Source organism: Tyto alba, unplaced genomic scaffold (genome assembly GCF_018691265.1).
Source record: "Tyto alba isolate M040663 unplaced genomic scaffold, T.alba_DEE_v4.0 Super-Scaffold_2, whole genome shotgun sequence".
In the NCBI taxonomy this organism is placed as follows: domain Eukaryota; kingdom Metazoa; phylum Chordata; class Aves; order Strigiformes; family Tytonidae; genus Tyto; species Tyto alba.
The window spans coordinates 5,047,242-5,069,440 of NW_024881282.1; the positions used below are offsets into that span (position 1 = coordinate 5,047,242).

General features: G+C 39.4%; 1 protein-coding gene across 13 annotated transcripts in view; it reads right to left on the bottom strand.

Annotated features, from left to right (window-relative positions):
* The window catches only part of TENM4 (teneurin transmembrane protein 4), a 1,435,480-nt gene that overhangs the window by 192,706 nt on the left and 1,220,575 nt on the right, over positions 1–22,199 (bottom strand). For 11 of the 13 annotated variants that reach the window (XR_004406800.2, XM_032990906.2, XM_032990914.2 and 8 more), the window contains 2 exons: positions 21,385–21,483; positions 19,074–19,309 (listed from right to left, as the gene is read on the bottom strand). Coding sequence is in view for 12 of the 13 variants with exons in the window: in XM_032990906.2 (XP_032846797.1) it covers positions 19,074–19,309; positions 21,385–21,483 (335 nt within the window). In the remaining variant the exon portion in view is untranslated. The remainder of the gene's footprint in view (positions 1–19,073; positions 19,310–21,384; positions 21,484–22,199) is intronic. The other 2 variants (XM_032990916.2, XM_042793338.1) reach the window with 1 other exon arrangement.

Here is a 22,199-nt window from a genome sequence, read left to right on the forward strand (position 1 = left end):
AGATGTCTTCATATTACAATGACTTGCATGAGCTTTTACTGGGCATCACTGGTTCAGGCAGGAATTGAGCCTGTGTTTTTTTTTTTTCTCTACAGCATTTGACTTGCTCTGTCCTTTGGATAATATTACAGTCTAAGTGCCATACAAACTCTTAGGAACACACTGAAAGGCCATTGTTTCCCCTTCCCTCCTTAGGAGAAATTTGTTGCTTGTAGATCATTAATTACTGCAAGAAAATTAAGGTGAAGAACTCAGCATCATTTTGGGTATAGTGAGAAAACTATAGACATTTCTTCCAGGCATGTAAAATGCATTTAAAAACACCTGAGAGGAAATTTCTCATGAAGGGAACATCTTGCTTCAGTGTAATGACAGACTGGGTAGCCTGGAAGTGCTACGGCTTTTCTGTACATCATCCATCCCCTTGAGCAAGTGAATCAACTATTCCATGTCACCATTCCTTCCTAAACATTTGCAAAGTTTCTTAAAATGTCCCAACACAGAAAATGTGACAGAATTATCTGTAACATAGATACTGTGTTGTCACACAGAGATTGTCACACAAAGCCTTGCATTACTTTTGTCTTTGGTTAATGGCTTTTGTCTAGAGCACAAAGCTTCTTGTGTGTATTGATCCCATCATCACATAGATCACAGAATCAAAGAATCCTAGAATGGTTTGATTGGAAGGGACCTTAAAGATCATCCAGTTCCACCCCCCTGCCCCGGGCAGGGCCCCCTTCCCCCAGCCCAGGGTGCTCCCAGCCCCGTCCAACCTGCCCTTGAACCCTTCCAGGGAGGGGGCACCCACAGCTGCTCTGGGCACCCTGGGCCAGTGTCTCACCACCCTCATAGTAAAGAGTTCCTTATATAAAATCTAAATCTACCCCCTTTTCTTTTAAAACCGTTACCCCTTCTCCTCTCACTACAGGCCCTGGTAAAAAGTCTCTCTCCATCTTTCTTACAAGGCCCCTTTAAGTATTGAAAGTCTATAAGAAGAAGGTGCCCAATGATGACCCATGAGAATGAGATCTATGCACACCATGCATACAAAAGCGCAAAAATCTCAGAAACACAGTATTATTTGAAAATCATTTTGATTACTAAGTGGCTTTAAAAGAATTCAGAAAATGGAGTGCAAAATCATGGAGCTAGTGCTCTATTCAGGGTTTCTGATTTGATGTTTCTAAGCACAAAATAAAAGCCTATAAAAATCCCCACCCATCATGCAATTTCTGCTGCAGGTAGGTAATAACCACAAAAGCCCTCCTGAAACCAGAACAAAGAGTCTGATTTACTTTGGAAACACACTCTGGTAGCAGATGTGCTATTAGGAAATCACCTGATTAAGTGTTTATCATTACTATCTTCCAAATACTAATAGTGTTTGATTGGCAAGCTGGTGGAAGATTCATTCTTCTCCTTGATCCCCCTAACTGCCATACTCATGCTAAAAAGTAAAGTAGTAACAGCAGTGGATGTTTTGGGTCTCTGCACCTCAGTGGGATGTGTAAAACTGTTGATGCACACACTTGTGTAAAGGTTTTAGGAGAGGCACAAATAAAACGTGTTCTGTGCTAAATTGACATAAAGTTCCTTCACATGGAAAAAAAAAAAAAAAAGGAAAGACTATAATCAGGGAAAAACCCCAGAACCATGGAAGAGAAGCACAATCATATACTTTGAAGAGTTAATGTTCCCAAAAACAAAGTGAAGCTGTAAAAATAGTATAAGATTCCTGATGTTCTCAGTCTCCAGGTCAATGAAACCCACTGTTGACATTTTCTCTAGCTTTTTTTTTTTTTTCTTCCCCTCTGCTCAGCTAGATGTAAGATGTGGCTCACAAAGAGCAAATGCCCTCCTAAAAGCCCCCATATTCTTCTCCCTCTCCCTCCCCAACATGATGCTCAGTAGATATTCACATATTGAAGGCTCCCCATGTATTAAAAGAGCACATTGCAATTAACAATCATTAAAGTGTACCCTTTTGTAAAATACCATGTGGCTTTCACTGCCTAGGAAGCCTCATGACATGCTCTTTGAAGAAGCTTTGGTTATATTTTCCATGGCTAATAAAACTCTTTTGTCTGCCTTCTCTTGCAATGGAAACAACACTTCGAGGAAACCCTGCATGTGTCCTCTTTGGACTGTTTCAGCACCAACAACTTAGATGACATAGAGGCATCTGGGGCCTCTAGCCTATTATGCTCATATTTTGACATCCAATCTTTGACTTGCACAACCTTTTAACTGTAGCTAAATGCTAGCAAAAAGTGCCCTGAAACTTGCTGAGTGAGTAACAGAATTTTCCATTGCAGAATAAGCCACCTTATCCTCAGCCCTAAGTCACCTCTGGCCTTCCTCTTGATGGGGAAAAGGAGGAAACCAAACTTCAGCCCTTTCAAGGTTTAATTACTTAGCATTTCAACCATGGCAGTGCGATCTGGCTACTCATTTGCTGGACTCAGATTCATTTTAGCAAAGCAAATTTACAAACAGTTTAGCATCAGCTGAGCTACTTAACCACTCAAATAAATCAAAGTTCATATTGGTGGAACCAAGTATTCAGGATCATGATTCTCTGTGTTTTAACACATTATCTCTTTTTGTACTGCATTATTTCTATTCCATAGATGTTTGTGGAGGCCATAAGCATCATTAGCTGAAACTATTAAGTCGAATAAAGAGGAACATTGTTTCCAAGTTTGTTCTGAAGAGAGCTAGACTTTTGGCTATCTTTGTATTATTGCCATGCACTTATGACACAGTAAAACACTGAAGTCAAAACAACTTACTCAGCGCAGTAGAGAACAAAGAAACTGGTGCAGCATTCAGGATGAAAAAGGACAAACAAAGATAATAATTCACATGGTCAACAAAATGGACATCTCTTGGGACAGGTTGATGGAGCGAAGGAGTTAGCAGAGGGAGGCAGATGATTGTGATAGATCACAGGGAGAAGAAAAGGCAAGACATGCTTACTGAAGCATATGAGACCCTCAGAAACCATACCAGTCAGCAAAAAATTGAAAAACACACTGCTGGCCCTTTATTAGCTTGTTGCTTTGCCCAAAGCAGCAAGCTAAGTCTAATAAATAACCAAACCAATCAATTGTGATGTTTGAAATTAAGGCTACAGCTGAAGCCACCAGCTGCTTCGATAGTGTTTGTTCAGTTCATTCTCACAGCAGCTCCCCGGCTCTGCTGCTGCCTCCTCGCCTGCCCGCTCACAGCCAAGTCCTGCAGGTACTGCTGCTGGCCTGGTGATCCCACACCCAGGCAGAGGTCTAGAGAAGCTAAGGAATGAATAAAGTAACAACTGCTTTACAGTTAGCAACCGATCTTGCCCTGAACAATGAATAAAGAGTTTCTTGGAATGGAAGTTCAACAAAACAACAAGTTAATCATCACCACCGTGAGCGTGGTGCACAGCCTGGATTTACAGCGAGCACAGAGTGTAAATGGCAGGCAGGCAAGAGAGAAAGCATGTTGGGCTTCTCATTTGAAAAACCTAGCCAGACTCTTCAAACTAAGAATGCTCCGTATTTTGAATCCATATTTATCTCAGGATGTCAGTATGTTTTGCATAAATAACACAGGGGAGCACACGAGCTTTGGAAAAGCCAGGCTTCTCTGCACAGCCACTCCGCCCCCCACAGCTCAGTTGCACTAAGACTGGGCTTAACCTAGAGAAGAGTTTGGCTCCACTACTCCACTGGTTTCTACGAGCACCTCACTGCACTGGTGACAGCAAAGCCAAAGCCACCACAAGCCAAAGGACCACTCCTGGCAGGGAGAATGGTTTTGCAAAGCCCCCCAGTGAAGCACGGGGTAAAGGAGAAAATGGGAAAAGACAGCATGAGAAGGAACAGCTGAGAGGCACTGATGACATAACGAACAAGAATAAAAACGAGAAAGAAAGGGGAGAAAGGTGAGAAAAATACAGAATGAGAGAAACTGAGAGAAAGAAGGAGGTTGAGAAAGAGCAAAGGAAAGCTGAGGAAAAAAAGTGAAAGGGACTTGGAGCAGGAAGAACACCTGGAGCTCAGTCAGTGGTTGAGAAGACATTTATAGATCTTGTTTCTTTGCTCTCTCCTTTTTGTGGAATCAAGAATACGGTATGTGGAGTTTACTTATTCTTCTTTAACCTTAAGATTCAACAATCAGACTTATAATAACACACTCTCTAAAACGAGATCTGAGGTTTGCTTTTTCTCCTAATTGAAAAAAAGCTGAATTCCACCACTGAATTACTTGGGCTAATTTTGACTCAAGTAAATGTATTGCTTTCACTCCTGTCTCTGGAATAAACTTGACTGTAATTATCTGGATAACTGTCTCTCTCTACACTGAAATTACATGATTTCTGTAGAAGTGGGAGAATTGACTGTTGCACAATTAATCATATTTTTGTGACATCCAATGTTATGAAAAGGAGCCTTTCAGCATGAAATAATCACTGGTTTGTCAATCTTCAATAAATCAAGGAAGAGGCATGCAAGATTAAGGAGAATAGATACAGCAAAAAAAACAAACAAACAAACAAACAAACAAACATTAAAAAAAGAAATCAACCTGTTTGTTTTGCTCATTTGCTGTTCCATTTCAATGCTGGACAAGGCTTCTGTGTCCCATCATGGCAGAACATACCAACATGGCAAGAATGGAGTACTGAAGTGGCTCCATGGCCCTACTGCTGTCAGAATAGGGTAAAAGCAGCAAGCCTGGATGCAGTATATTGTACCTGCTCTCCTTGTTTGTAAGGTCAAGTCCTGGATCACACAGATCCAAGCTGTTGTTCATCTAAAGGCATGGGACACTAAGTATTGCAGTTATTTAATACCCAAGAACCTAACAGGTTCTTCTAAGGGCTGGAATTGAAATCCAGGATCCTAACTAAAGATCCCAATGATTTGTAATATCATGAACTCACATCACCAGGTCACTGAGCCAGCCACTGTGGGACAAGGAGAGAGGGAATCCTGCAAGGTCAGTTCTTGCATGGACCTTGAGATCAAAAACTCTTCAGAGCACTCCGACATTTCTAGCATCTGAAATGACTTCCTGTGCATAAATGCTTTCTTTCCATGGGTTAAAGCTCTTACCCAAGGAATGGAAAAGCTGACTTCAGAAATCATCTTCTGCCCGAATGAAAGTGAGTATGTACACCAAAACAGGACTGCAGGCATGTGGGAACAGAGAATCCTGCACACAGCGCCCGCCACAACCCAGCCTGATTGGGGCTGCTGTGCAGTTAGAAATGTAAAATTCACAATGATCACAAAAGAATGGAGCCCAAAAGGCAGCTTGATTACACGTTGTTTAAGTGAAGACTCTCAGTTTGTGGCTAGGAGGTCCCATGGCTCTGCTTCCTGGCCTGTTGATTTATTTGACGCAAGACAATAGCTACGGAAAATAAAAAAGGCAAAAGGAGGGACATTTAGGGTAATGCTCACTATTGTAAATTCCCCATCTGCCCCCTTCTTGACTGCTCAGTGTTCCACCTTCAGTGAGAAAAAAAAAGGTTTACAAGCCTTCTTCACAGACTGGGGATGAAGACACTCCGCTGGGCTGGGCTGCAAGTACTTCATACTGAGAACTGGAGAATCTGTATCCACCTATCCCTGATTGAAGGGATTAGGATGAAGAATTTAGATGATAAAACAGAGAGACAGCTGTGTTGTGTTTGTTTGTAGGGATTTTTTTAGGACCTTAAATGTCCTAAAGTAAGAGGTAGGTGTTTTCACAGCCAGCTCACTACAGACACGTGCTATGGGATATATCCGGTAATACCTGGGACCCTGCCGGCTGCCAGACCATTGCTCCATGTTCAGAGCTCAAACTATACAAGCACCAGGAGCAGTTCTTTCAGAGAAAATCCAGGTTTCCTCCTTCCCTCAATCAGAATTACCATGTGCAAAGGAGGAATTCAAATGATGGAGAGCTTCCTACCTCTTAAAATTTTGCCACCAGAGTGGGAACTGCCTCTCAGGGAAAATAAAGCACTGTGGTGATCACCTAAAGTCCTGGCTGTAAATGCGTTTACTTGCTTTGATTTGATGTGACACAAACCAGTTATTCTTTGACCCATCCTGACTGAAGAGGTGTATCAAAGATTTCCAAGATAGAAGCAGATAGTCTACCAACTAGTATTAGTTCCTTCTTGGAGCACTCCATATTTTAATTTAATTCTCAATTGCTCTTAATAGTAAAGAAAAAAAGCTTCCAGCTTTTCTTTGAAACCTTCAAGGAAGTGACTCGAAAGACATGTTATAAAATGAAGCAGTTAAACTCAATGTTTGTTCAATGCAGAGTCAGCACTTCCTATTCAATGTCTTCCTAATTACCCCTGGGGATCAAAGACTTTCAAGTGATTGCCTGTCCATTCAAACTGCTAATAGATGATCACTGGCCCCTCCAGGGCTATAGCAACCTGCTGGATCCTTGTAATTTCCTTCAGGAAAGGGAAAATCCAGTCTTAAATGGGTATATTTAAATATTTTTATGAGTTTTTTAAGGAGGACTTTTTTAAGTGTCAGCCTATAGAAAAAAAACACATAAAAGTGGTGTGGCTTATCCAAGGAGCTGTCTGCTTAAATACAATCTGTAATTTCCTTCACCATCTACACCACTGTGAAAGTAGAATAGGAAGTTCAAAGATGGACCCCAGCAACACTTCACTGCTATTAGGCAGCTTACTGCACTGAAAAAACTTATTTCAGCCCCCACAGCTCTAGTAAATTTGGTGTTACACATGCTCAGGCCTTTCTCAGTAAAATTATATTTTCCCTTCTAGATACCCTTTCTGGCAGAGGCCATATTACTATAAATATTACTGAGATATTTCTTCAAGATCAAAGTCAATTATAAGATGGTCCCACTGTACCTCTAAATGGAGTTTTAATTTGTGTATATAATATTAGAAATAATGGTTTTCCCATTGGGGTACTCACTTCAATTAGAGAAATGAGGACAGACAGCCCTACCAGAGGGCCTCCTACCTTGCTTTGCAATTACTAAAATTCTGGGCTAGCCTGTTGTGGACAGTATAATTTTACAAATGCTGTTTTATTACACACATATAAACTGTGAGACTCTTATTAAAAAGGGTATAATTTACATAGGTAAACCAACAACCTCTCACATTCTTCCTTCCTTATAATCTCTACCAGATCTTGTCAGAAAACCTGATTTCCTAAATCAATATAATAGGATGTTTAAAGTCTAAAAATACAGTTTACCATGTAAAAGTCACAACCAATACCTGTCTTCTTCTATCACCCCAACACAACAGAGGTGGGATCAGAGTTTAAATCCAGCATCCCAAATTAAGGGTTAAGATCTAAATATTGTTGGAGAATTTGATGTGTGAGATGATCTCTCAGATGGCTGTCTGCTCATCTATCCTTCTGAGCACGAACATGATTTTATCATAAAGACAAGTAAATGATTTGAGAGCACTGCTTGTTGTTTAATCCTAAAATCAGCTGAAAACTGCATTAGTGTTATTAGTCACCATGAACATTCTAATGGCACTGGAGCCCCAGTTGGGCTCTGCTAGTTGATGTAAGAAAAATTAACAAAATTACAATCTCAGAGTCCCTTGATGCCCAAAGCACGGGTTTAAATTGAGCTTTACTTAGCCTGAGTAAATCTAGTGACTTCAACAGCATGATGGAAGTGCTTCAAATTCAGAATGAATTTACATGTTTTGTAGATCAGGGCCAGAGTGCTCATCAGCATCAGTAAAACTGAGCTTTCAGGCAGAATCCTATAGGCTTGGCGAATTTTTGAAGACATCTGAAAAAATTTCATCTACACATGTATTCTGGAGTATCTCATTGTTTTAACTGCTTCGGACGACACATGTACAGGTATGTTTAAAGCAGGCTGAAAATGTTTTAATTTATTTTCTACTTTTTCTTTACTTAAACTTGAAAAACAAGCAGGTTGTTCCAACAGTTCATTTGGAGAGGGGAAAATTCCTTTTTTTATCCTGTACAAAAGCTTGGCAAATGGATACAAATGTACAGTCTGGGAAAGCTGATAAAAGGGGTGACAGAGCACAATTAATGGCACTGGAATTTTTTTCTTCTGTCCCAAAACCATGGGCAAAATCCAGCACAGTACTTTCAGGTACTATAAATCTAAGTGAATGGTTCAGATCAGTGTGAAAAGCTCTTGCAATAACGAAACTTAACACAATCTGATGATTTGTTCCCTTGGACTTAGAACTAAATCCAGCACATAGATTAAGGCAAGTGCTGGCAAGCGCAACCCACAGTGTTCTCTTAAAAGACCCACAGCCATCTCTATATTTAATTACACCTAAAAAAAACATTCACTAAAGAAACTCGAAGTTCGCCAAGTCAAGCACTCAAAAATGAGCAAAGAACAGAATTAAGATTGCTTGTGTGATTTTAGATCAGCCCCTGTATGCATATGTACTCTGTAATAGCCTTTAATTCCCTCATCACAGGCTATTTTTTTTCCACTGGCCCAATGCTGAGCAGAACAATTGCACTGAAATTGCCACTCAACCCTGGCAACTCCAGCATTGTAGCATGTTCAATTGCTTTCTAGGGATGCCATATGTGCAGCCTGGTTGGTGGCAGTAGGAGGGGGTTGGAAAGGGAAGGCATACACTCGGTGCAGACAATTTTGCTACTGCCCTCTAAATAGGTCCTTACTGAGCATGTGTGAACTCAGATTTCCGAGTTTTGTGGCAGCCAACCCTGGGTGGATCAGGGATATGATAAAGCACACACTATTGTTTCTTCTTCCTAATAGAAGAGAGGTGTCATGATTCCCCATTACCTCCATGCTTCTGCAATATGAATATAAAGCAACAGTAGATCCAACAGCAAAGTTTTGCATAAGTGAACGACTACACTGGCAGTAGGGATCCAGACCCCTGTTCTCACAAGTCTGTTTAGGGTATGCTCACTTGTGATTACTTAGGCCATGACAATTTTCTTTCATCTTTAAATACAAATGTATCAAAGGGCTGGCTAGGCGACATAGTACCCTGTCTTGTCCCTTCATCCCCAAAGACTATCTTGGTGCCGAATTAAACAGTACCAAGCAGTGTAGCTTGATAATCTATACCATTTATGTGTTAGAAGGGACTATACCATGATTATGACTCTGGTCAGACAATATCTTCTGAATTCCTGTACACAGTTCAGCTATCAAGGACCAGAGATCATTCTCAATAGATAGTTCAGGTGTGACCATCCATAAGAGTTTAACACTGTAGAAATTCACCCATTCTGGACCAGTTGGATGCCCAGAATGGTCCCACATACGTGTTTCATAACCTGGAGTAGTCCATGATCCAGCCTGACTGAAGGTGGTATAGTAATATAAATAAACTGTTAGTGACCCCTTGGATTAATACTGTTTGGAATATCATTATGCATAGACTGTGGGATTTTTTTCACCAAAAGCCTCAGGAAGCCCTTTTGATGCTTGATTTCATTATCATTTCTGCCATAATTAAACGAGATTCTGCTCCACTGATAGTCCAATTAGAGTTTCTTCTGAAATACTTAGTGTAAGCATAGCCATCATCTCTGCTAACTGCCTTGTTCTGCTTTGCTTTTTAAAGAGCCTCTTTGCATAATGAAGTGATGCTACAGTTGTACTAGGCAAGCAAGGTGCGATGCTGCTGCTGTGTTATGTGCTACCATATTTGAAAACAGCTAACATATGCTGTTCTCATCATCATTCTAGGCAAGAGCTTCTGACTGCAATAAGGACAGGCTTGAAAGTTAAGGTATGATAAAATCAAATAAAGCAAAAGATAGGAAAAGCTGGTGATGGTGGAAGAGTTTATTAGTTTTTCATTTAAACAGAGATATTCAACCCCCTCTAACTACCTATCTACTGAGCATCAGATTCTGATATCTCAAAGTGAACTGTGTAAGTGGTCCTTATGTTTCAGCATAAACAGTGGTGTTGAAATCTTGTCAAGGAGAGAAAGAGTGGATGGGACTTTTTGTTCTTTATTTTACAGGTCATCTAGTATGTTACCTAGGTAGTATACTTAACAACACTACTTCACTTAACACTATAAAGATGTGTATCTACTACATAGCCCAACTTTAACTACAGGTAAAAAACCTTAGAGAATGTATTGTTGAACATATCCAACAGAAATGTGTGACCAGGCTGTAAATCAGTCTTTGAAGGCATCTTCTAATTTATGCTAGAAAAGGAAGGGAGAGAAACTATAACTGATGAATATTTTTCTCTGTCAGTGACATCCCTAACTGAGCTTACTCTTATGACTAGTTACCCACAAAAATGTATGACAAACACTGAAAGAAAGCCCATTATAAGAAACATTCATTTCTGTCTCCACTTAGCTGCAATTAAATTATGTTATTTCACACTAGTTTGGATGAGACAAAAACATGGACTTGAGGACAACTTCTTCCAGTAGATATTAAGATCTGTAAAATTGATTCCTTTTCAGCGTCTGTGTGCAAAGGTCAATCTAAACTGTGAAATGAAGATTATAGCAGCACATCTGTGCCACTGTCATAAAGGCAAAGCCAGCACTTTCGGTGTCAGCATGCTGTTATTTTCTTTTCTGGGGGCTTATAGTAACTATAAAAACTCACTAAAAGGAACTGATAAAAGCTTATAAAAGCTGAGAGCCCATATCTTACCATTTAATAAAAACAGATGGAATTAAACTCATCCCTTTTTGTTTAAAGATTCTTAAATTTAAGAAAGTATCAGGTATCTAAAGGGCTAACTGTGATGTTATGTGACTGATGGCTGGCTTCATGGCGCAGTGATGCAAACTCCAAGATCAGATGGAGCCCTCTGGATATACAGCTTCAACCTGCTTTTGACCAGTTAAAGAATCAGTCATATTGGTGGTCTGCTTCTAAATGGAAGTCATTCTTCCAGTGATCCCACAATGATGAAAGAGGATCAGGCTTTGACAAAAGGACCTCTTCATTCAGTGTCAAAGTAAAACAATAAGCAGAAATAAAAAAAGTAATATATAAAACCCCAGAACAATAGAGAAACAGAGAGTAATCTATATAAATCTAAGACCATGCAGAGAGTTGATAAAGGAAGCTGAGGACATGAAGAAAAAAATGCATGGCTTGAAAAAAACAAAGAACAATAGAACATTTTTTAAGTGTATTGAAACCTAGCAAACTGAGCAACAATATAGCTATTTACTTGATGGAGATGGGGAAATTGTTAATAATGTTATAGTAAAGGCTGAAGTGTTCAGTAAGAATTTTTGTTCTGGTTTTTGAAAATAAATACGATAATGCAATTACTTCACAGGAAATAAGTTTTTTTCCAGTCCATTAATAACCAAGAATTATATTAAACTACATCTATTCAAGGACAAACATTCTTAAATCTGCAGGCTCATTTAACTTGTACTCAGTAAATGAGATAGCAGAAGAGGAATCTGACTCACTGATTAATACTGAACCAGCTAACGAGATTAGAACAGGGTTAATGCTGTACAAATATTTAAGAAAGGAAAAGAGGAGGACACAGCTCACTTAGATTGGGTAGCCTGACATGTACTACAGACAAAATAATGGAAAACCTAACAAAGAATTCAAGAGACGAAGAATAAAGAAAGTGAATGTATGGTAACCCATGCCAGCCATGTTGCTTTCCTGAAAAGTAGATCTTAAGAAACAAACAGTTACTCATTTTTTTGACAAGAGTACAGTTTAGTAAGACATTTAATTTGGTATGACTTTTGATTAAAGAAATAAGCACTTTCAAATGGTAAAAAGAAATGTATACATGCGCTTAAAAACTAAATGTAAGACCTTAAAATCATCACCTCTGGTGAGTAACAAGCAAATGTTAAAATTTCTTGTGAAATTCGACAATTGATAGTTGGCATGAAATTATGCAACATTTACATCAATGTTACGTAAGTAAATATAACATCATGGATGACTAAACATGCAGATGACTAAAAGACTAATCCAGTGACAAATACAATGATGAGGACAGAATGGATAAATAAAAGAGCTGGACAGCTACTAAATTTGAATGATTCAAACAAAATGTGCTTAACATTCAAACAAAATGTGTCAAAAGCCACCCTATACACTTAGGATAATGGACTGCAAGTTGTGTCCATGAAATGGGACACTGGCAACTGGAAAGCAGAGAGTGAAAATAAATTAAGGAGTAAACACAAGAAGATGCTGTATAACAAAATCCTGATGTCATTCTGATAGCCAAAAAAAGAGCTAATGAGATCCTTATATGTATAAGTTGGCAAAAAGTGAACTGAAGTAGGTATGTGACTTACCTATGTAAAAACAGTAGAGTAACTAGCTGGAGTGTACTAGCCTTCAGTGTCCCAAGAGGTCAGCCTACATAATCTGACAGTGTTTATGGGTTTTATCATTGAAATTTAAGAAAAAGAGTTTTAAATTAAAATTATAGGAATCTTCCTACTTCTTCCTGTTTCCAATAAACACTGAATTAGTTCCTAAAAAATGCAGTATTTGTCCAGGCTCTTTATCAGTGTTGACTCTGAAGAAGCATTAACAGCTTTGCAAAGCAGAAGTTTTGCTGCTGAGTTCAGAACATGTTGCTATCAAATGGAATACCTACGTTTTAATACTTCCCAGTTTGTCCAGACTGGGCAATTCTAACAATATCAGTGGGTTTACATTATCTTCTACTGTCCTTTTCCAATAATATATTCTGGCAGTGTGTCTCTTTCAGTAGCATATACATCATCATATATTTCTCCTGTTCTAATACTTTTAATGCCACATTACAGATCTTATTTAGGTTATTTAGGTTGAAACAGTGAATGTTCTTTAAAGGAGTTTCTATGGTGAGATTTTTAACACCCATCTGAATGAATTCATCTTCACAAGAATAGCTTTAAAGTGGGATCTTGTACCTTTAGCACCTTTATTTTAAAGATGCGGTTAAATGCCTTGTACTTCCTTTACTCTAAACTATAAAGCTAATTGTAGCTGCTATTCAAACATACAATGCAAAATCCAAACCAAAAAAAAAAAAAAAAAAGCACACAATTCTCTAATAATACAAACAGCTCTTTCTGACTTTGCAGGTGATGGAAAATAAGATCTAAGTTATAATTCATACCACCGTGCACCTAAAGCTGCAATGAAAGACAACAAAACAGGGGGAAATATAAGACTGAATACAGTCTGTCTTGGTTTTAATTTTGTGTCTTTCTCATGTCTCTGATGATTACTATATTGTGTACAGGTACCATGCTAACAACCAGGTGCCTTGTCTTGGTCATGTCAGGCAAAATGTATACATAACATTCTTTAACGTAGCTATACTGAGCTGTACTTTGGGGATCTACCTGTGTTTGATACTACATTGTGTGTGTGCATGTGGAGAGGAAGATGAGGGAATATCAGTAAAGTGGCTGGGGCTGAAGCATTTGAGTGATTCACTATTTTGTTGTGGATCTGACCAAGGAAATTTTTTTTTGCCAGATTCCCTCAGGCAGCTTTCCTGAGCTCAGTGCTACTCAGCCAGCCTCCTGTAAACTTTACACACAGCAGCTGCCCTCACTTGTTCCTTAACAAGAGCAAAGTGTGATTGAGGCTAACACAAAGCCCTGTGTCTCTCTGCTACGGTACAAACGATGCAAAAAGAGTCCTGCAACTCCATGCACTTTTGAACCACCAGCCAGAAGCTCACGTTGATGGCATCTCTCCGTGGGGCTGATACCATTTTCATGTCTTAGCCTTCCTGAGATAATTTACAGGAGCCAAATTTGGAGCTCAACAACAAAAAAGACAAAAAGATCATTCAAAATTGGATTGAAGGGTCAACATCTGTCTTGATGTATATCCTGGTTTTAGTTAGGTCAGTCTCCAGAATCAGAAACATATAAAAATATATGCAGACTTTTCCAGGGCTGATCCAGCTCCTGTTGCACACACTGGGACCACTGCCATCAACTCTGACTGCACTTGAACCAGTGCTAAAGTAAATGGAGTTGCTGCAGTTTAAGAGGAGCATGTGCATGAGAAGAATAAGGCTCGTATTCCCCAAATGTCACTGCGTATGAAAGAAAGAGCTAGATGCCATTTAAACTGTGTGACTTAGTGAGGGAGTAGAACTAACCATGCCTGTATGCACTTGGTACAGCAAGGAACAGCTTTAACAAAAGAAAAAAACCCACATATTCAAGTTCTACTATAAAAGATAAAAATGGTAATGCTGGGTCATGATGATGGTCCTTCTCAACCAGTATTCTGAAATGTGACATTTCACAAACATCTACAGTACATAAAATATATTACTAATAATAATATAGCACCTTTCAGACTGGATCTGTTTTCTAGATTAAGGGTAAAATGAAGTAAAAGAGATCCAAAGTTTCTGAGCAAACTGTGTGCAGTAATTCTGGGAAGATGTGAAAGAACCTTGAAAAAAGGACCTCGACGCTCCTCTTTAGGTAACAGATTGACTTCATAACATAAAAACATTGCTAGAACAGATTGTTTATCTACCATTTCTGCATTTTATCTGAGATAAGATGGAAATAGAAAACATTGAAAGATCCTTCTAAACCAAAAGAACAAATGGCAACAGTAGCAAAATAGAACTTAATCTGGGATCAGAAAAGAAGTATTAAAGCAGAAAATGAAAGAAACTTGTTGGCAGGGTAATGGTTTATGTTTTAAGTTAAATAAAAACCATAATATCAAGGTATAAATGTAGGAATAATAGATATAGATCAACTTTAATAATTAAGCATTAGCAACTTCTCTTATTGATCTCAAGTGGCACGTAAACACCATGGTAACTGGTACACTATACATCCATAGCTAACTAGTTAGATAGCTGAGAGCTTTGGAGAGCTGCTTTAAATTGGGTTTATTACATAGCATCAAAGAATCATGGACAAACTGAGCTAAAGTTAGCTTTCAGTGTGATTTTTAGACAATAAAAAGAAATACACTTCATAAACACATCATAGTCCTAGCACAGTTTTACTGTCAAAGCATTTTGCCTGTAGCAAGCAACACTGTTCTTTAAGTGAAGCTGCATCTGTACAGAGTTCAAAAGAACACAGAGCTGAAAAGTAGAGAGCGCTCTGACTCCAATCAAATGAATGACTGTTTTGGCTTCATAATATGTTTTCCAGCCCTAACTTTAATCTAAATCAAATGCCCATCTTTCTTGCTGTTCATGCAATGCGACCGCAGCACATGCTTAAGTATAGGAAAATTGCAAGTACCTAACTACATGAAATTGTACTTCCATCTAGTCTGGAATCTACATCAGGCAGAGGATAATACCTTCTGTTTCAGAAGAAAGAAACTATTCTCCATCGCTAATTCACTTAGAAACTGTTCCACAGATCTAGCCAAACAGCTGCTGGGCATAGAGATCTGGACAATCAAAAAGGTCTTTTCTGTTTCTAAACTCAGAAATCTTCCTCCTGAGCAGTACAGCAGTATCAGCGATTCTTTACAGTGCTGTGCTAGCAGGTCTGGTATCTACTAGATACAGAAACTCTGCTGGCAAAGTATTTGGATAACCACATACCTCGTGGTATTATCTCTGCCATAAGAATCTCGCTATAAATTAGCCCTCTTAGGCAGAGCTCCATAGCATAGAGACCCCACCACATATAAGCAAAAGCCATCAAAATTTTCCTTGTTTAGCTGTCAATTGAATGGCCAGTCCTAAAATGGGGAATTTAATTTTAAAGTGGTGTCTCTTCATGACCTCCTTGGAACAGCAAATTTGCAGGTCAGTTCCAAGCTGCTTAGAGAAGCCTTTCATTTCAGTGGTTCCAGCGGTGCTGCTCCTGCCATTTTAATGTTACAGCCCCAATCTGCCACTGCTTTTCTCTCCGGTGTTCTCACCCCACGAGACAAGCTTCTGCAGAGCTCATGAGATTTGCATAAGCTGTGTGTGGAAAACTTTGATGCGCATTGTTGCCACTGCCTTAGTATGTGTCTCTGAATATTTGAAAAGGTGGCAACAAGTCAATCAGAAGCTGGTTAATTCAAATGAAAACACCAGCTTCTGGTGTTTAATACACCCTGTTATATTTTGTTTGTCTTTATCTCTCCAGACCAGTGACTCAGCCCTGTAAAACCTTCAGCTTGATCACAGTGTTGACACATGATACCAGCCGTTCAGCTTCCATGGACTTCTATTTATGCTTCCTCTCTTCTTTGAAAAAACCCAGCAAGATAAATGAACCTCAGACTATTAAATACCATGAAGACTTTCAAAAAATAATGGAAACCCTGCCTTTTAGCCTTAAACAAATGATTTAGCAAGTGCTTGAGATGAATTTAAAAAATGAATTGGCTTCAGCAAAGAACTTCGGAAATGACCCAATGCCTCGTTGTTTCCATGCAGCTCTCCCTGCCTCAGATGGCCACACATCACAGTTGTGTTTGAGCATCTGCCACAAAAAAAGTATTGCCAATAGCAGAGTCCCTTGTGTATCTCCTGATGTCTCTAACTCCACACACCTATACAGGTAGGTAAGACCTGTGATGGGTAGTTTTTAATATTATTTAAACGGAGGACTGTGATGTGCCTGATGCTGTGAAGAGCATCCTAAAGCCCTAGACATTACTCTGAATTATTTCCATTAACCGATCAGTGTACAAAAAAATAGAGTAAATGCCAAGCCACTGCCATGGGACCCAATCCAAAGTCCATTCACTTAACTGGGAGTCTTTCCAATGACCTCAGTTTGCTTTGGAGGATGAAAATGGTCATTAAAAAGATAATTTCTATGGTTGTTTTAACTAACAAGAGCAGATGGAAAGTAGCCAAATTCTGAACACTCATGAGCTGTTATATAGATTAGACCTTCTTACTCATGATTAAGTTATACCTTACCACTCAAATAGTCCCCATGGCACCTAAAAGAGCAAGATACTGCTTAAATGAAGAAAGGTATCTATAAGAAAATGCAACTATGCAAATATATGGGGAAACCCCCCAAAACTGGAGTAAAAACAGTAATTTGTTTTGCAGACAGACCAGGTTATTTAGAAGAATGAACCAGTTCCTGTTAAGAACTGCATAGTTTATATCAGAATGCAAAACGTCTCAGCTTAACTTAGTGGAAGTACAAACATTTTGACTCCCTGATTAATTTTTTTTCTTTTGGGTTAGGTGATACAATTCTTGTCTGCAACTTGACAGGATGTAGAAAATAATTACAAATGAAAAGGTTATTCATAATTTTTAAATGAGTTAATTAGTAAACCCCGCCAGAGTCACTCATTACAGTAATTAATAATTGATTATACTTGAAATTAAACACAATTTTTCATCAAAATCTAATTAAATATCTGCCTTTTTGCTTGTTGATTAGAACACTGGGTCTGGTAGCGACAATCTTTGCTAAATATGTTTATGCTGAACTGAACCATTGAATTTGATTTTTAATAATTGATAGTTCCTTTAGAAATTAGTAATTATGACCCGTAATTACAGCAGTTCAACCTGATCAGCATTTCTGGCACCTCGCCAGCCATCCGTGGAGCCTGGCAAGTGCCACAGAATTCATGTGAATGGAGAAAATAGGATGGGAGAGCACTCAGTGGAACTACCTTTTAACCACATTACCTGTGATTTTAAACAGAAGCCTGATCTTTTCAGAACTCTGAAAAAGGTTTTTGAGATGGAGAATACCGAGTGGCAAAGCAAACTCTCCTCAATCTATCAAACAGCACACACCTCCTCTGTCAGAATTAACAGGTACTGCTATTCTGAGTTATAACCATACTCCTCTGACACACTGAGATAATGTCCAAAGGAACCATGTTCAGGGCATAAGGAGAATACCAGACAAATGAGGAAGGCAAGTCCAAATGTACATAGCAAATGATGAAAACTGACTGCATATTTCATCAAACTGCTGCTGATTTAATGTTGGTTAATTAATCATTCCTGCTCCTCTTACGGGAGACATAAAAGTGACCAGAGTATGATGCAAGGCAGAAGTGGAAAAGTATCAGTCATTAAAGAAGTGTACATAAAAGGAACACAGTAAAAGCAATCCTTTGTGGTAGTGCTAATTATACTCATGTGAAATGAAAGCAAAAATCTTTCGATCCAGGCTAAGATTTGTAATTCTAACCACAACCTTTTATAGATCATTAGTGTACAGGAAGTCACAGCGAAATCAAAAAGACTCATTTGTGCCATGAGAAATGGGATTTTTTACCCATGATCACATCTGTAAGTCTCTGAAAACTAGAGTTTGCACCACTGAGAGTTTAAAATAGAGGTCTAGGAGTGGACCTTTGTAAGACATTTATAACACAAATATCAAATCTAACTGAAGAAAAAGTAATGGTAACACCCCAGCTTTACAAGCTGAAAAATACAATTTTCACTTCTAACAGTTCAATTACTTTTGCAACAAACACTAAGACTGTTTTTTGCAATGAACACTGACAACCCTTGTAAACCAAAGAAGTTCAGATCATACACTGCTCAAGAAAGAATCACTGCTTTTCCACCCAAGTAGCAAATTTCCCCAACTCCCCATACTCCAAAAAGTCCCTGTTGGACCACAACCTAAACTCAGTCTTGCATCCTCCTGGTCACCCTGTCAACTTCAATATAGTTGGTTAAATGGTTAGGATGTGCCTCCAAAAGATAGAATAAAACCGCATTTTTTTGTATCAGGATTTTGGTTCTGAGCCTGTCCCATCAAAGTCAATGGCAGAGAACTCCCACAGAGCTGGATGTGAGACGTAGACCTCGGGGCCTGTTGTAATGGGCTACTTTGAGAAAATCTGGTGGGTTTGTCTCTCTCCGGGTATACTTTCCTCTGCAGAATGTAAACAGTCCATTCAACTGAAGGGAGCACAATGTATGACTCATGTTTTACTGTGGTCTTTTGGCTCTATGACATGTGTTAGGCTCCCTACCACAGTCCTGCAACCACAAGTAATTCAACAGAGGCCTTATTTCCCTGTCACTTTGTACCACAACATTCCCAAATGTTACCATTATGGGCAGGTTTGTAGAGAAATTAAAGAAAAGCAGAAAAAAAAACAGAAATAACTTACCTATGAAATACGCCAGCAGGATCACCAGTGTGACTGAGATGACAATGGCACTCAGAGCAGCACATTTCCAGTTACAGTACTTATAGGGTTTCTTCAGGTTAAAGGCAGGCCTAGAGAAGGTACTTCTGGGAAGGGGCCTAGGGGGAGGTGAGTACACAGTGCTGGACGTCAAGGGATATCCTGGCGATGTGGTACAAAAAAGGGGAGAAGTGCCTCCGGGTTTGAAGAGGAAGTGCCTGAGGGAGGAAAAACCAACAGCAAGTGACTCCTCACACAAATCAAAGCCAAGGGAGACGTGGGGTGGGAGGATGGCGACTGCTGCTGGGACGAGGAAAGCAGCTCCACACAACGCTGGCTACGGACACAGATGGCATGCACGAAAGAGAAGAATAAAAATCAAAGGCAAGTCACAAAGAGTAAAGGAAAACAAAATAAAACAAAACAAAAAAATCACAGTGCCAACAATGCCACAGAGAACTCTTGAAGGGCAGGAGTCCCCTCTGTGGAGAAGCTGGCGTTAGAGTGAGATGAATACCCCAAGCACAGCTACGACAGACTGGTGGCACGGGCAGCACCGGGGGCCTGCTCACGCTCCCACAGAAATGCCCTGAAGAGACTGAAGAGGAGCGTAGTTCAGATTAAAGAGAGGAGGGCATTTACCAATTCATTGATCACTGCATGAGAGCGTTTTTTTATATGGCATCAGTGAATGGAGATGGGGAAAGAGAGCTTAAGCCGTTCCATAGCACCCAAATTGTCACAGAGGGGAATATTCACACTGTCCCCACCTGGCAAATTTAAGCGTCAGACAATGGCATGGCTAAAAGCATCAAAGCCCAGAATTCAGGTCCTGGGTTTCGCTGGTGGGGAGAGGCACCTGCTTCCAGAAAGCAGTGCAGAGCACTTTAGCTTGATGCCTACCTTTAAAAAGTGTGAATTACTGTCAAAGGCAACAGCGTTTCCTGTCCAGTGACACATTGGGAGGCACCGTATTTTGCCCATTACTACAAATGCAGCCTGAGAGCCAGCCTATGAGGACCTTGTGTGAGACTCATGAAAGTCAGCACAGAAAGGACCCACTGCAGTCCATGAGTTCCTGAAATGAAATGTCCCAGTAGGAGTTCTCTCCGTGGGAATCCTAAATGAAAAACCTAATTTTGGTGGGACATCATGAGTTACAAGGCATTCAAATTCTGGGAATGAAACTTGGGAAGCAGATCTGACTCATCTATCACCATGCTGATGTAAAACAAAAATGCAGCTTGTGACAACTGAGAAACAGCCCCAGTGCAGTTTGCACCTTCTGCCGTGGTTTATGGGGCCAGATTTGCAGCCAGTGTAAATGCAATCAGCATGGATCCATGGGAGTCAGTCAAGCCAGTGGATTATACCAGATGAAGACGTGACTATATTTTCCCCTTGAATTCACTTGTGCAGTCACAGGGGGAAATGTCACATGCAGAAACATCACCATGCAGAAAAGCCACTGATTCGTGCAGTATAAAGTAACACATAATTCTCCAAAATAGGTATTTGTAGTATTACAGCCATGGGTTTTTTGGTACTGTAAGCATGACTGCTGAGCATTAGAGAAAGATTCATTATTTCTACTAATGCGCTACATCAAAACATTCATTTTAACAAGGAGTCAGATACTATCCTGTGTTTTGGAAAATATTTATTTAGACACAGATGTATCTGTTCTGAACAAAGAGGTACCTGCAGTGTTCAAGTACACCAATTAGATCTTCAGTTAATGATAGCTACCAAATTAGAAACTGCCAACATAAGGTCAACAGTTTTAGAACTAAGTGTCAAGTTAAAAGCTGCTTATAACTTAAAAGTTAAGTGATCAAAAGTTAAAGATGCCAGAATGGGTGGTTAAGACAAAATCGAAGGCTTGGCTTACACAGACCACTAGCAGACACTTTTAAGATAAGGTATGCTGTATCAGTTTAACAATGAAGTATCAGGCTGCCAGCATAATAATGGTTTAATGAAAATTAAATTAATCTTAGTTTATATGGGACTCGAAATTGCTGTAGGTACTTCTTACTAATGAAATGTCTTTCAAAACAAGAAGAGGGAAAAAGCAAATGGCATGCTGTGGCTCACAAGCATATTGTTGAGCCTGCCATTAATATGTACAGGAGACAGTACTCCAAGCCCCAGAACCTCATTTTTTGTAAGCCATCTTGGACGAGGCCAGCAGTGGTGTTGCCCTTAAACATCACTGATATGACCAAAAGCTTTCATGCAAAGATCATAATGATTGTACAATAAACAGGAAGACCACATAAGTGTCACATACCCATCATTGTAAGCACCGTCATGTCGGGAGGAGGTGAGAATGTCCATCTCAATGAGGTTGTCCTGCAATGTCTCTAGGAATGTCTGCTTTGCTATGTTTCTACATACATATGGAAACATGAATGAAGCCAGTGAGTCATGCATATATGAAGTGTGATCTTATAAACCCCAATGGTTACAGTGCAGTTGTGCATGGAATTAGAATGATGGACCATATATTTATATGTATAAGATGCTACACATATACATATATAGCTTTTAAGAATGTTCACTTCTCTATATATCCACTATATATATGCATATACACACATATAAGCACACACGCCCATGTGCATGTATAAAAAAAAGTTGATGTCTTTGTTCATTTCACATTATTTATTGCCAGTGACACATGAAACCTTCTGAATTGCTGGATCCAAAGACTAGATTTCAGTCCGGCACAGCTGTAACCTTGTCATACTCCTGCATCTGTGTTATTGTTACTCGGACAAAGCACAGCGTAGCATCTATATCCCACTGTGGCCAATACCTTGGTAGCACATTCCATCTAATGTCCTCGTGGAATTCCAGCGAAAATCCGCCACTCCTTTGCTTAAAATTCAGTTTTGAATTTGAGAACTTTTTAGTTACCAATTTGATTAATTTGTTTTCCCTTGTGGAGCAATGACTTGTTCTTTAGAAGTTTCAAAATGCAAGCTTTGCTCAATACGAGTATTCCAAATAAAAGCCTCTCAGTGATAAGCAGATAGAAGCTGGAAAGAGGTTATCCTGCAACCCAAATTCCAATACCAGAGTATTGGTTGTAATCTGGATAAT